This window comes from Thamnophis sirtalis, unplaced genomic scaffold (assembly GCF_051295495.1).
Source record: "Thamnophis sirtalis isolate CommonGarterSnake01/CBP01778 unplaced genomic scaffold, rThaSir2_p1.2 scaffold_11, whole genome shotgun sequence".
Classification (NCBI taxonomy): domain Eukaryota; kingdom Metazoa; phylum Chordata; class Lepidosauria; order Squamata; family Natricidae; genus Thamnophis; species Thamnophis sirtalis.
In genome coordinates, this window is record NW_028261391.1 from 41,165,175 (window position 1) to 41,179,285 (window position 14,111).

The 14,111-nt window shown below is 36.6% G+C and overlaps 1 protein-coding gene across 4 annotated transcripts in view; it reads right to left on the minus strand.

Annotated features, from left to right (window-relative positions):
- The window catches only part of PPP2R3A (protein phosphatase 2 regulatory subunit B''alpha), a 31,771-nt gene that overhangs the window by 9,800 nt on the left and 7,860 nt on the right, over nt 1-14,111 (minus strand). For all 4 annotated transcript variants that reach the window (XM_087725605.1, XM_087725608.1, XM_087725609.1 and 1 more), the window contains 9 exons: nt 11,975-12,235; nt 11,225-11,328; nt 6,894-6,996; nt 6,443-6,517; nt 5,227-5,313; nt 4,747-4,903; nt 2,418-2,466; nt 1,830-1,919; nt 1,039-1,214 (listed from right to left, as the gene is read on the minus strand). In XM_087725605.1, the coding sequence (XP_087581731.1) occupies nt 1,039-1,214; nt 1,830-1,919; nt 2,418-2,466; nt 4,747-4,903; nt 5,227-5,313; nt 6,443-6,517; nt 6,894-6,996; nt 11,225-11,328; nt 11,975-12,235 (1,102 nt within the window). The remainder of the gene's footprint in view (nt 1-1,038; nt 1,215-1,829; nt 1,920-2,417; nt 2,467-4,746; nt 4,904-5,226; nt 5,314-6,442; nt 6,518-6,893; nt 6,997-11,224; nt 11,329-11,974; nt 12,236-14,111) is intronic.

Consider the following 14,111-nt stretch of genomic DNA (forward strand, 5'->3'; position numbering starts at 1 on the left):
TCAGTAGGCACCAACCTGATCATGTGAACTTGTCACAAGCCTTTTCCATGAATGTATGTAAAATGTCATTTTGTATAGATGCCAGGTAAATTGTTTGAGTTGTGTTTACAAACAAAGAAACTTCTTACCTCTAGTTTGAAACATAGCAACCGCTAGTAGAAAAACATTACACAGCGGCTCTAACATTATTATTACAAGTATTCCTTGAGATACAACTGTAATGAGCCTGCCCACTACAATCACATGTTGTGGCAGTCATTAAGTGAAGTGTCTCATTAATGATTCCCCCCAATCCTGCTCTCCCCAATGAATCATTTAAACAAATATGCATGTTATTAAATGGATTATGTGGTGCTTTAGGGATGGGGGAAGTCCTCAGAGATCTAGCATAGAAATCTATATTGGGGCACTGCTAATACCGTAGTTTTTCCAAAGTAGATTGAACTGACCAGGATGATTTCAAATAACATAACTTGTTAGCACTGAGGATTTTTGTTTTGGGTGAAGTTATTTATAAGATTAATTGCTAAGAATGAATTCAGATAATTTAACAAAAAGAACTCTGCATTTTGTCATATGCCTTTCAAAAATGCCCATTTAGAGAGATTTACTATTGCTTTCAATGTGATGTGTGTTGTAATTAGCACTGTGTTTCATTTGTGAGTAAATGGATGATCACCTCACATTATAGACATATTTGTAGGATGTTATTATCCCATTAAAAATAACATTCATAAATTCATCTATAAGGCACTTAATTATCACATCTATTTGTAGAGGTAGTTGCAAATGTCTGAATGACTTTACTAAATTCCATATTATATATTATGGGAGATCAGGATAATGTTTTATGATTTTCACATTAATCAGAGAAGAAGTTGAAGATGCAAAGACTAGTAAGCTAGTGTCAAAGCTACTTCGGGGCATATTTCTATAAAGACATAAAACTCTTTAAAGCATTATAAGATCAAATTTACTAAAAAAGCAAAACAGAACAAAATGACCTGGAAGAAAAATATATCATATAATAGCTCTTACCCTCATATTCTGGTTTTACTAGATCAAGCATTTGGCACAATAAGTCATGGAAGGGCAACGGCTCAATGCCCATGGATTCCATCCTCTCACACTGTTCCTCATAAAAATATTCAAGTTCATACATTGATAGTGTGCCATCCCCATCTAAATCCATGCATCGGAACCAGTATTCAATACTACAAAACAAAGAGATGAATCAAGATGCATTTTTATAATATAGCAGCAGGTAACAAAAGTTTTGGGGATGACTTTCATGTACACAGTACAAAATAAAGCTTTGCCTGGACTGTCCCTTATGACAGTTTGCACTGAAAATGGTACCCTGAAGTTCAGACGATGAGCTCAGATACATAATACCCTCAATTGTTCAGTAGAAAATTCTGTACTCTTTTTCCTATCCTAAATCTGACTTTCAGTATCTTTGAGATAGTTTCGGAAGGAAAAATGTTTATTTTTTAGCAACTTGATAAAGTTTTATATGACAAAAACAACACATACAGAATGAGAATACATAACTTGAAAGAAGACTTCAGTAATAAAGATAATTTTCACAATACAAGGCACTGTTGTAGGTAAATTCTTTCTTATTTAAAGCTCTTCTTATGTTAATTTTGTGGCTGGTAGTCAGTGAAGCTGGAGTGGCATGGAAGGTAGATGCATTCTGTGTTTCTTTTATCTTTTGGACCAGTTAAAGAGTAAACACACACAATGTACAATAAACTAATTAAGAAATTAGCCACATACAGAAAATAGTTATCACAAACTGTTTATATTTTAGATATTTATTTTACCTTGTGAGACATCTTTTGTCTTCTTCCGAGATCAGAAACCACACAAAGTCAGCATAGCTCATCTGGTTTTCTTTTTGTTCTTGACTTCCTCTAAAATATATAAAAATACATAGTTAATTCCTTAATTAAAAAAAAAACCAGAGGCATTATTTTAAAAAATCGCAGTGATTTGAAAAAGATAAAGGCAAAATTTCTATCTCTAAAATGTATTAAGGTTATCCATTACCTAATTCCTGAAAAAGTAATGTTTTATTAACCTGAAGACAGATTTGGAATCTTATCCTAATATTACTAACATAACAACTTTGAAATCATGAGTCTGGGTTGAGTTTTAGTGCAATAAATGTGAGGGCTGCCTTTGAAGAATCTTCTTCTGATAAGGCATCAATGCCTTTTCACAACCCGGAATATGAATTGAAGCCTATTAGGGAACATTTAGTGGTAAACGCCTCTCAAAGAGGAGAGAAAACAATGGTAGAGTAGCTATTTGTTACCATGATCCCCCTCATAACCCTAAGTAATTTAAGCCAAAATTCAAAATTCAATTTTTTTGAAATGTTACCATCCTACCTTTATGTTACTACTTACCTAAGAACAGCTCCAGTGAATATTCTTTCTATAATTCTGTTTGACAAAGCTGTAGATTAAAAACAAAACAAAATGTGAGGGGTAGTTTGTAGGTTGATCAGGAGACAGCTATGTAAAACGTTACCTACCTAAAGTTCATATTTTATTGATAAAAAGACCTGACTCCTTGCTGGAACACAGGAAAGCCACTGGAAAGGAATTACAAAACCACCACTCAAAGGTCTTAGAAAACAAATAGATTCTTATGAAAAATAGTTCCATTGCTGAAATTCTTGTAACCTAATCTATTCGCTTATAAATCTAATAAACCTAATAAATCTTGTTTAGAAGGCTCTGTTTGAGAAATAGATTACTGTTTGAATTAACTAGAGCAGGGGTGTCAATGTGGCAACTCATGGGCTGGATGAGTCACACGCAGGCCACACCCACCTCGGCTCTTCAAAGGCAAAAATCATTGCAATACGCCGTGATACATCATGTGACGCAATCGAGTTTGACATAGGAATGTTTATCTTATTTGTAAAGATAAGATATATGAAGAGTAGTACATGCATGCAACAACATCCAATTGTATGCAAAGTTCAACATGAGTGCTATCATTACATATTTTCCTAGATACAGAAAGTCCTCAAACTATGACCAAAATGCAGCCTGTCCATTATGATTGCAAGTGATGATAACCATTAAGGGAGACAGTCTAGCTTAACAACTTACCCTCTCTGAATGCACTGTTAAATGAATGCACAGGTCATTAAGCGAGCACGGGGACCTCAGAGGTGGGGGGAGGCCCTCTACTCAGATGGGTCCATAAAGCAGGCAGGAAAGCAGCAAAAAGCTTTTGATAGCCAAAACCAACTCAATGGTGGGGAAGGGGAAAGGGGAGAAACCAGAGGTGATGTTCAGCATGTTCTGACCAGGAGAACCGGTAGTGGAATTTTTGAGTAGTTCAGAGAACCGGTAAGTACCACTCCTGACTGGCCCAACACCTCTCTGCCTTCTGAGTCCAGCTGATCAGGAGGAAATGGGGATTTTACAGTATCCTTCCCCTGAAGTGGGAAGGGAATGGAGATTTTACAGTATCCTTCCCCCGCCATGCTCACAAAGCCAAGGCCACCAAGCCATGCCATGCCCACAGAACCAGTAGTAAAAAAATTTAAATCCCCTCATTGGAAAGGGCCTAGCTGGATTAAGGCCTAATGCAATGATCCAATGCCAGAGATGCTTCCAAACAAGTTTCTGTGCTTGGCTGATAAAGCCAAGTTGTGGGCTGGGCCTCTGCCTCAATCAGCTAGCTGTCAAATAACAGCAAATCTCTCCTGGCTCTTGTTAGCCTTGGAGGAAGCCTTAAGAGGTTTGCAATCTCCTGACATCCAGCTGACTGGGGCAGAAAGCTCTGAAAGCAGATTCCATTTCCACAAGGAATTATTTGAGCACTGAAAATGGTGGCTGCTTCCAGGAGGTATGGGCAACAGATCCAAGTGCTGTGGGGTACCATCATGGCAGGATGGTGGGGGGAGAGATGCAGGGAGGTACTGCAGTGTCTCTGTGAGGGTGAATGACCAGGAGACACTGCAGCCATTGTAAGTTTGAAACATTGGTATATAACTTTTGGGAGTGTCTGTCATAACTTTGAACAGCCATTAAGTGACTTGTTATATCTTGAGAACTACTGGTATACTACATATATTGATATGTTTAATACACATCAATTTATTATGATTATTTTAGGTTTGAATTCCTTTCAGTCATTGTTTCAATCTTTAAATGCAAGAATTCTTTTTTAATATGTAGAAGAGCCATTAGGATAAATCCGTACAGCATGTCACGAATTTGAAATGTTCAGTCAAATATTAAAATTGTGAACATTTGCATGCTTCCATTAACTGTAGGATAAAAACAAAATTTTCAGGTACAAATTAGCATTATTACAGGCTTAGAGAATAATGAAGAAGTTTGGATTTACTTTCTGTTTATGATTGTTTTCATTTTCACCTATCTTCCTTTGCAATGTTATGGCAAACACATAATTTTGTTTAACAATTTGATTTGATCTACCCGTTATATACTTCAGCAGTGACAATCCATATACCAATAACAATAAGGACTGTTTTCCTATAAGGCAGTTCTGAATAGCTGTTAATAATTAAAAAAAATAGGGAGCTATATAGGAAAAGGAGTAAAAAATAGAGGAAGTTAGTTAAGTTTGATAATGAATTACCATAAGGATTGTGTGTCTATGTAAATGTACATGCATGCATACATACACACACTTGGAGAAAAGCATAGTATATTTATAATAAAATGTTCTTTTGTATTTGAATTTCCTTACCTTGATCATTGTATCTAGCCAAATCACTTTGATTGATATAGAGATCATGATCAGTGTCCAATTCCCAAAATTTACAATAAATGACATAGAAGTGCTCATAGGAAAAATAATCAGTGATTTGATTAATGTCTTCCTCTTCTTCTAAGAGGGCTAGAGTCTGAAAAGATGATAATGGATTAATTCTACATAAACAGATGCTAGGAAAGTACCAGAAACCTGGTATATTTAACAAACGCCTAAATTTGTATTTGATTGTGCTAGTACTAGATACAAGAGTTCCAGTAATCAGTAACAGATTGCTAGAATCTTCTTATTTAGTATGTCTAGTTAGATACATACCTCTAGTAGTTCCCTCATATTTAAAATAAGCCTATCTTTCCAGAATGTATAACATTTTAATTGCTAATCCAACTGAATTGCAAAATACACTGAATATTTTAAGGTACATATTGTTCATATGGATGTAAAAAATTAACATACTTGCAGAAAGTTGCTTTTCCTCAGCTCTATTAATGATATTTTTCCAGACCACGATCTATTCACTATGTAAAATATTCTTTGAATAACCTGGAAAAAGATTAAATATAAAACTCAAAACCACTGGCAAATTAAAGATAAAATGCATCCTCATGACAGTTGTATAGATCTATGTCCTTTTTTGAGTTTTAATCAGAAAAAAACAGAAGACTCATAATGTTGGAAAGGGCCATCAAGTCACAGAATCATAGGGCTGGAAGAGACCTTGAAGATCTTCTAGTCCAACCCACTGTCCAAGGCAGGAGCCCTTATACCATCCCAGACAAATGGTTGTTCAATCTTTTCTTGAAAACCTCCAACAATGGAGCACCCACAATTCTGGCAGTCAAGTTGTTCCATCAATTAATCATTCTCACTATAAGGAAATTACTCTTTATTTCCAGGTTGCATCTCCCTCTAATGAGCTTTTACCCATCGCTTCTTCTGCCCTCAGGTGCTCTACAGAATAAATCCACCCTGTTTTCCCTAGGACAGCCCTGTAGAATACTTTGATCAATTTAGGAATCCAAATTAATATAGCTGTAACAGGTGGCTGGCTATCCTTCTTCTGAATGCACCCAGTGAAGGGAAATCCACAACGTTTCTGAGTTAACTAATTTCATATCAACCCATTAATCAGAATTTACACTATCATGAAGTCCTGTGGGAATAAAACTTTCAAATACAATCCCAGCAAATTCCCTACTAGGCCTATCCAATCATAGTGACATAGACTGTCCATCAGTTATATAGGTTTAATGATATCAGAGCTTTAAAGATAAGAACTGGCCATTTGAGTACTGGGGAATTCTGGGAGTTGAAGTCCACATATCTTTAAAGTTGCCAAGGCTGAGAAACACTGCATTAATTGCATTCAGTTACTCGAATTTCCTTTCATAAGTAGATTGGAAAAGAAAACATGGTAAACTATTTCTATAATGTTGTAAAAAAAATCTATATGGATATGCAGCCACAAAGAACTCTTTTATGAATTGATTCTAATTGTGAAGAACTGAGCAAAGTGTGTAAAAAAAAGCAAACCAGATGTGAAAGATAAGGAAGAATTAAATAGTTGAAACAAATAAATGCCAAATAGCCAACCTGAATTGGTCTTACTTCTGATACTGGTCATGTTTCAATCTCACTACAAATAATGAAACTAATAAAGTAATTAACGTACCGTAGTAATGTAACGGGAATGAAATTCTGGGGCATCCTTTAGAAATGTCAGTCCTGGATGAGTTTCAACTATATCCTGAAATACACCAAAATTATTACATAAATAAAAAATCGTAACTATAAACTAGCATAATACCAAAAGGGAAACTAGGGGAAAGTAAAATAAACATTTACCACATGATAAGTTATGCTAACTTGCTCTAACTATGAAGAAACAAGAAAAGGAGGGATGTGGGACTTTCCCCTACTTTTTGATCACACGACGGAATCATAAAATCTTGACACTGGAAGGGCCCAAATAGGCTCTCAAACACAATTCCCTGCAGAATCCAAATGTGCAGAATCTTGGACACTGTACCCTGCCTTCAGCTGAATGCATCCGGTGAAGGGGAGCTATCTCAGCAATTGGTAGGAAGCTCTAGGGTGGAATTTAAAGGACTGGTCAAACATACCTGGAGTATTGGAATGAAATCTTCTTGTTCCAGATAGTTACAGTTAGGTTTTGCTAAAAGGCAAATGAATTTTGATGCATCATCATGACAGTTGTGTAGAATCCTACGAAGAAGTGGTAAACTGTATTAAGAGGATTCCGGTCAATCCAAAGAAGGAAAAACATTCTATCATTTCAGCTTCATTCAGCATTACCCAATCTTGGCATGTTTGAAACATGTGAAATTGTAGAATTCTAGAACCTAGTGCCTATAAATCCCGAAGGCTCTCAAACTGAGCAAGGCTGCTATAACTAGCATCTATAATCTAGAGCTAAAGCTACATGTTCCATTCACAAACCTCTGCCTTTAAGTGCAGGATTACTGTTGTTATTTCATATATAGCAATAATAATAAGAAAATTACATAAATAATTAAGGCCAATATATATATATATATATATATATATATATATATATATATATATATATATATATATATATATATATATATATATATATATATATATTTCCATGTGCATGTATGCACATATATCAGCCCCACTATTTAGACCAAACCAAAAAATCAACTTGACACAAAGTTGAAACTACTCTAATTAATATTGGCTATGAAAACAAGAATCTTGCAAGTCTGACTATACTTTTCCCCATCCCTTCTCCCAAATACTATTGTGAATTAGAAAATCTTCTACCTGAGTCTTTTGAACATGCCTTGTAATTATTTTGGACTTAAGCCATGTTTTTCCTCTGTTGCTTTGGTAACAGATCTAGCTATCTTCATCATCTTCCTAACTCCCTACAAAATGTGAATATGTATAGTATGTAGTCTACCTTTTTTTGTTCCTTTCTTGATTCAGTAAAAAGCTGCCACAGATGAGGAATTCTTGGTTCACCGACAAAACCGTGAAGCCCTTATCTGTGCCGACATAAGTGCGGAGGGCAAATCCACGCCGTCCGAAGCGCTAACGAAAAAGGCGACCCTACCGCGATGACATAACCGCGGAGGGCAAATCCGCGCCTTCCGAAGCACTCAGCACTCAGCACCCTAAACCTAACCCTAAACCTAACCCTAACCCTAACCCTAAACCTAACCCTAAACCTAACCTAACCCTAACCCAACCCTAACCTAACCCTAACCCTAACCCTAAACCTAAACCTAACCCTAAACCAAACCCCTAAACCTAATCCTAACCCTTACCTTAATTTAAATCGGCTTTCTGCCGCCACGCTGTTTTAAAGCGCTCTTCTGTCGCCGCGCTGTTGTCGCCGCGGTGATGATGTCGCAGCTTTAGCGACGCGGTTTTATCACTGCTATTTTGACGAGCGCGGTTTTGTCGGGCCACTTGAATTCTTAATTGTTTCACAAGTTATGTAATTCAGGACTTCCCACACACACACACATTCAATCGCATGGGAAAAATTAAAAAGAATAGAGCAGCTTCTATTGACATAATGCCAGTTGAGGGCTAGTGCTTTATTTGGAATCTTTTTTAATGGTGTTTAAGTGGTATGTAAACAAAGGTATGTGTAAATGGTTTTTAAACATTCAAAGGATGCAATAGAAACAAAGAAACTTCAACATCAGACAATCAAGCAGAAAACAATACATTAATCAAGGACTACCTAAAGAAGAAACACACACAAACACACACCCATGAACAGTGGACATAAATTAACACAACATCATGGGAATCAAAATGTATATTTTTGTCTAATAATATACATTGATTCAGAAATTGATATGCTGACCTTTAAAATTGGATTTGTCAATGCAATCTATATAAATAAAAATATAATGGTTGTTTGTTCAAAATGGCTAAGCTCTGAAAGTTCTTCACTGATTGCTCTGAAATTTTGACACAATGTTGTATTCGAATACGCGAATGTTTTTAGATACGTATATTACCTAAATGTCACACCTGTGACAGGTAAAAACATGATTTTTTGTAAAAACATGCTTTTTTGAAAACCAGCACCATCTTGTGGACGTAAAAGCAACACACGCTATACTAAATATTTCATGATTCCATTTCAATGTTTCCGATTGCATTGTTATATTGAATTTTCATAGATTTCAATTTATTTTTATTTTTATTTAATTATTTCGTGTGACATTGCATTGGAATTGAGCTGTGTTGTTTACCATAGCGTTCATTTAGTGAGTATAGTATATTTGGAACAGTTTGGCCTCTGTCCAGTTTTGTCCGACGGTCCCTTTATATGTGTAACTGGGCTGCGGCCGCACCCTTTCTCCTTTCCACCGCTCCTCTGATGAGCTTTGGTCATTTCTGCCAAGGAGAGCCAAAGCCCTTCAGCCTCCCCCTCCGCTCTCTCTCTCCCCTCCCACTGGGCCTTTGCTGTCTGTGGCGGGGCACCACCTGCGCCATCCCTTGGCCACCTCCCCCCTGCCCTTAAGCCGGCCTACCCCCGGCCAGCCCAGCGGAGCTCCAGAGAAAGCGGAGGCGGAGCATCTCCTCAGCCCGGCCGGCAGCACGCGCTCTTTACCCCCCCTCACAGTGAGCCATCTACAGCCTCGCCAGTGTCAGTCTGAGGTGCAGCGGGGCTGGGGCGGCCCCTGGGTGCCCCGTCAGGCGGCACACTGTGGACTTCTCCTCCTCCGAGATCCTGGACATCTCACTCTCCCGGGCCACCAACTTGGGGGAGCCCAAGCGCAGCTCCTCCGAGGAGATGCCCAACAACTTCCACGAGGCCGACAGCCCCGGCGCCGTCTCCCCCAACCAGCCTTGCCCAGCCCAGCAGCCCCGAGTCCTGACCAATAGCAGCACCCACCCGCCGCCCCATTACGCCCAGACTGGGCCACAGCAACGCGTGGCCGGGTACAGCTAGTATATAATAAAACAACTTAAAAATGATAAATTATAACACTACTAAAATCACTAAAAAACTGGAACAATCATCAAAACAATGTTTAAAAAAACCCTGTAGGAATTGTCTGCTATGGAAGGATAAATCATCTACCAATAACTGTGAATGGTTGCTGTCCAAGGCAGTTGCTAAATGAAGACTACCTGTAAACAGTTATTATTTCTGATATGTTAAAATCTGATTCACTTTAAAAAGTAAAATCATTTTTCTTTGCCCTACATGCCCTAGATTGATCAAGTAATATCTCCAGGGAACAAAAACATAGCTTTCCATGTTCGATAGTGCCCTCGCCTCTAATTTCATGCTGCTTTATCTGAACTAGAAAAAAATGTATCTTCTTTTGCACGTACAGCTTTACAGACATTACAAACATTTTGTTCTCCCACTGATGGGAACTTTCATCTCGCTATTTTAGAACCATCTCTCATTTACTAATATTACAGCTTCCTCTTATAACAATCACCCAGATTTTGCTTTGCATACAGAAAACAGATATAATGTGAATCCAAAAAGGAGATAGCAATTCCATCTATTTATTTGCATCCTGTCCTTATTGAATATACAAATAATTCAAGGCAGCAAACATGTCCAGCACATCTTCCTCCTCCTTTTTTCCTCACAGAAACAATCCTGTGAGATGAGTTAAGCTGACAGAGAGGGACCAGTCCAAAAATCACCTGGCTGGCTTTCATGACTAAGGTGGGACATGAATTCACAATCTCCCGCTTTCTAGGCTGGTACATTAACCACTAGACCAAACTTCTTTCCCTTAATTTGTGAAGTGGGAATAAACATTTTCCCCTCTGAAATGTGCAAAGTCCTCACCGAATTATATTTTCTTCTACAGGAGTTTAGCTTCATGAAATCAACGGATGTAAAAGGGGTATCTGTTGACCTTAAACCACTTTCAAACAACATGGACTTCCCCTTAAAGAAGACAGTGCTGGAAAACACTGCTGTTTTCCCAGGCAGAGAAAATAACAATGAGATTAGAAACCCATGGGAAGTAGATGTTAAAAGCATAGTACGTAGGTGGTGGGTGAATGGAATGTAGGTCTGGGAGAGGGAGTGGCTGGATTGGAAAAGGTTATTGAGAGAGTTGGGGAAAGCAGTGCTCAAATGCAGAATCCCAGCAGGAGGACTGACAGGAAAGATTGAACATCCCAACAGGGAAAGTGAAAGAATCTCAGCATAAAGGCAGGAGGAGATGAGGGATGGTTTAGGAAACCTCATCAGGATAGGTTAGGGAATCCCGTTAAACAAACACCAGATAAAACAGAAAAGGAAGTAGAAAGAATGAATTTCATACACTCTTAAATACATACATACTAATTGCATATCATGGCAACTAACAGGAGTACCCTGGACATGCTTCAAAATTATAAATACCTAGCGCACAAATAAGTTGGAGATCCCTGTTTTAAGAGAATATTTTTACACTGTGCTCACTTTCTCCACATGGCCACAAATGAATGTACAGATACAAATCCTGTCTGCTCTCCTCCAGATGCGTTGAACATGGGAGCTTTCCAGTATAGGGGACAGCCACATATCTGTAAAAAGCATAAAACAAAATACTGTTAAAATCCAGGAAAAAACATTATTTTTCTCAAGCCATTTTATTAAAATATGTTGGAAAATAAAACCCAGGCAAATTATATGCAGTGCATTATATGATTGAGTTGAATCTCACAGACTTATTGTTTAAATTATGGTTTTATTATTTGAATTATTATTTAAACTTTTAATGAAAATTCTATTAAAAATTCATTTAGAAATCTTTACCTATGGTGAAGATGATAAATCTAGGGATGTTACCTTGTTGTTACTTGCCCACCAGAATGTATAGGTTCTTTTACTATGCTCCCACCCAAAAGTACCTTCTGGTTTCATTTACTGTTTCCCTGATGATTTGCTAGTTTTAACCAAAACCTACAATGTTCAGATTTTTCGTAGTCTAAAACAAAGGATCTTATAGTGATTGCTCAGTGACCAGCATTTCTTGTTCTGATGTGAGTTTATGTCATAATTGGATATCAGAATTTGTATTCATTCATGGCTTCATGCTATAAACACAAAATTAAAATACGCTTCATCCAAAAACTGCCTCATTCTTTAATAAATTATTATTTTTATCTATATTATAAAACAGATTCCAGCTTTGAATAATCTATAAATTCAGATGATAATTATGCTTACTTTTATAATGTTCCCCATTTCATTATAGGGAACTTTCTTATCTTCAAACTCTGAAAAGGCTGCTTCAACTTTGATAATAATTTCATCAGGATTATTGCAGATATTCGGAAGTCCATAGGGAAAATAGAAAGTTGGAATGTTTATGGACAAGGGAGCACCAATAGTTTCTTTATTTGTAGCCTGTAGAGACTGTGGACTGACTGTTGAATTTGCAGGAGTTAGAGATGGTGTCACCGGTTTTTTCTCTTGCTTATTTTGGACCTAAACGTTAATAAATAAAATTACTATTTTTATGCAATAAAATTTGAACAAAGAATGTACTAAAACATTCTTTCCAATGAGCAAAACAAAATTAGAGTTAAAAAAACAAGCTATGTGTGTACATAACAGACTTATCTCTCAGAAAAGTACAATAGTATTAAAACATTTTGAAATTCTAGATATAAATTGACAATTCATTCTATATGATTAAATAATTGACCTGTATATACTACAACGTCTTGTAAATGCTGCATTTATTGTACTACTACTGTACAGTACATTTTTAAAAAGTTCTTTAAAAAGCATCTATCCAAAGCTCTCCAGGATAGAAATCAAGCTTCTTCAACCATATAACTAAAAAATAGCCACCAAACCTTACCTATAAATTCATAAATGTATTTTGCTACCAGAAGTACTTCTTCCTCTTTACAGCTCCCTACTACTTATATCTTTATGGTGTGTTTTGTCCATGCCCTTGTTTCCTTTACTATTCCATATCAGGGGCAGCGCAAGGGGTTAGTTTTCTTTGACATTTATTTTGAACCATTTTTATACTGTTTATACTATTAAATCATTTCAGGTTTTTTTAATTGAATATTATTTGGAAACAACTTCAATCTCCTTAGCCACCTTACTTTTAATAATCAGCATTTGTTTCCCCATACATTTGAAATGTGGTACAAAATGTATATGTTACTATCAATGTGTGAAATAAGGCATTTTATAGAAAACTATAGAGTGCCAGAAATGGGACGTCTAAGTATAAAATACTTATTATTTCACACAATTGTTAGGCATTCTATGCAATTGCAAAAAACAAACTGGCAAAGTATGAAAGACTCCTGCGGAAATGCAATTCTAGCTTTCCTTGTTGCAACAATTTGGTCAATACTGGTTTTCTTTTCTCTTATATTTTTCAGTAAGAAAATCCTGTATTTTATTTTGCATTTTTTCTTTCATTTTCATATACCTTTTTTCAATAAAGGGTTAGAGTTAACCCTAAACTTAACTCTAACCATGTTCATGACTCTTTTCATACTTTGCCTAAATAGTTCTGCACACTGCTTAGGTATTATATATAATGCCTAGGGAAAGTATATAACATTAAAATAATACAGACATTACATATTTTGCCTAAAACTGACACACATTTAATAGGTTTCTTAGACTTTCTATACAGTGCCAGTTTGTCACACATTGCTGGTATTATACACAAAACATGGAAATGCTCAGGACTATTTCTTTAAAAAAAGAAGTCAATTTGCTATTATGTACTACTAATAATATTTACTTATTTTAACATTTTCACCTTCAAGAAGAAGATACCAAAAGGAAAAATACCTGTTTCCTTTTATTTACCAACAAGATATTTATGTACTAAGCTTGGAAGACCTATTTTTAAACCAATAGGTATCTGGTGCAAATAACTTTCTGAAAATAGAGAAGCCTAAGCGAAGAAACCATTCCAACTACTGATCTAAAACAGAGATTAACAAATAAGAAGAAAAAAGAAAGCACATTCAAACCTGGGCTTGCTGGAATGACTTCAACCTCTTCTTGAACCGGGATGGAAGAACAAAATCACAGCCTTTTGCAAGGAAAGCTAACTCTCCTCGTAAATCAGGGTCCCTTCGCAGAGATCTATCCTTGATCATCATTTTAGTTACTTCCTCAGAAAATTGCTCCTCCCAGAAAAGATGCAAAGTCCTTTTGAGGTAACACTTCAACTACTTTCTTGATTTGTTCGTGTGAGAGGGGACGGGTTCAAGAAATTCTAAGTGAAACATACCTTTTCTTTTTATTCTCAGAAAAATGACCTATATCTCACCTCAAGGCCAGTGGACTCTCTCTTTTTTGATATTCAAAGAATCCCTGA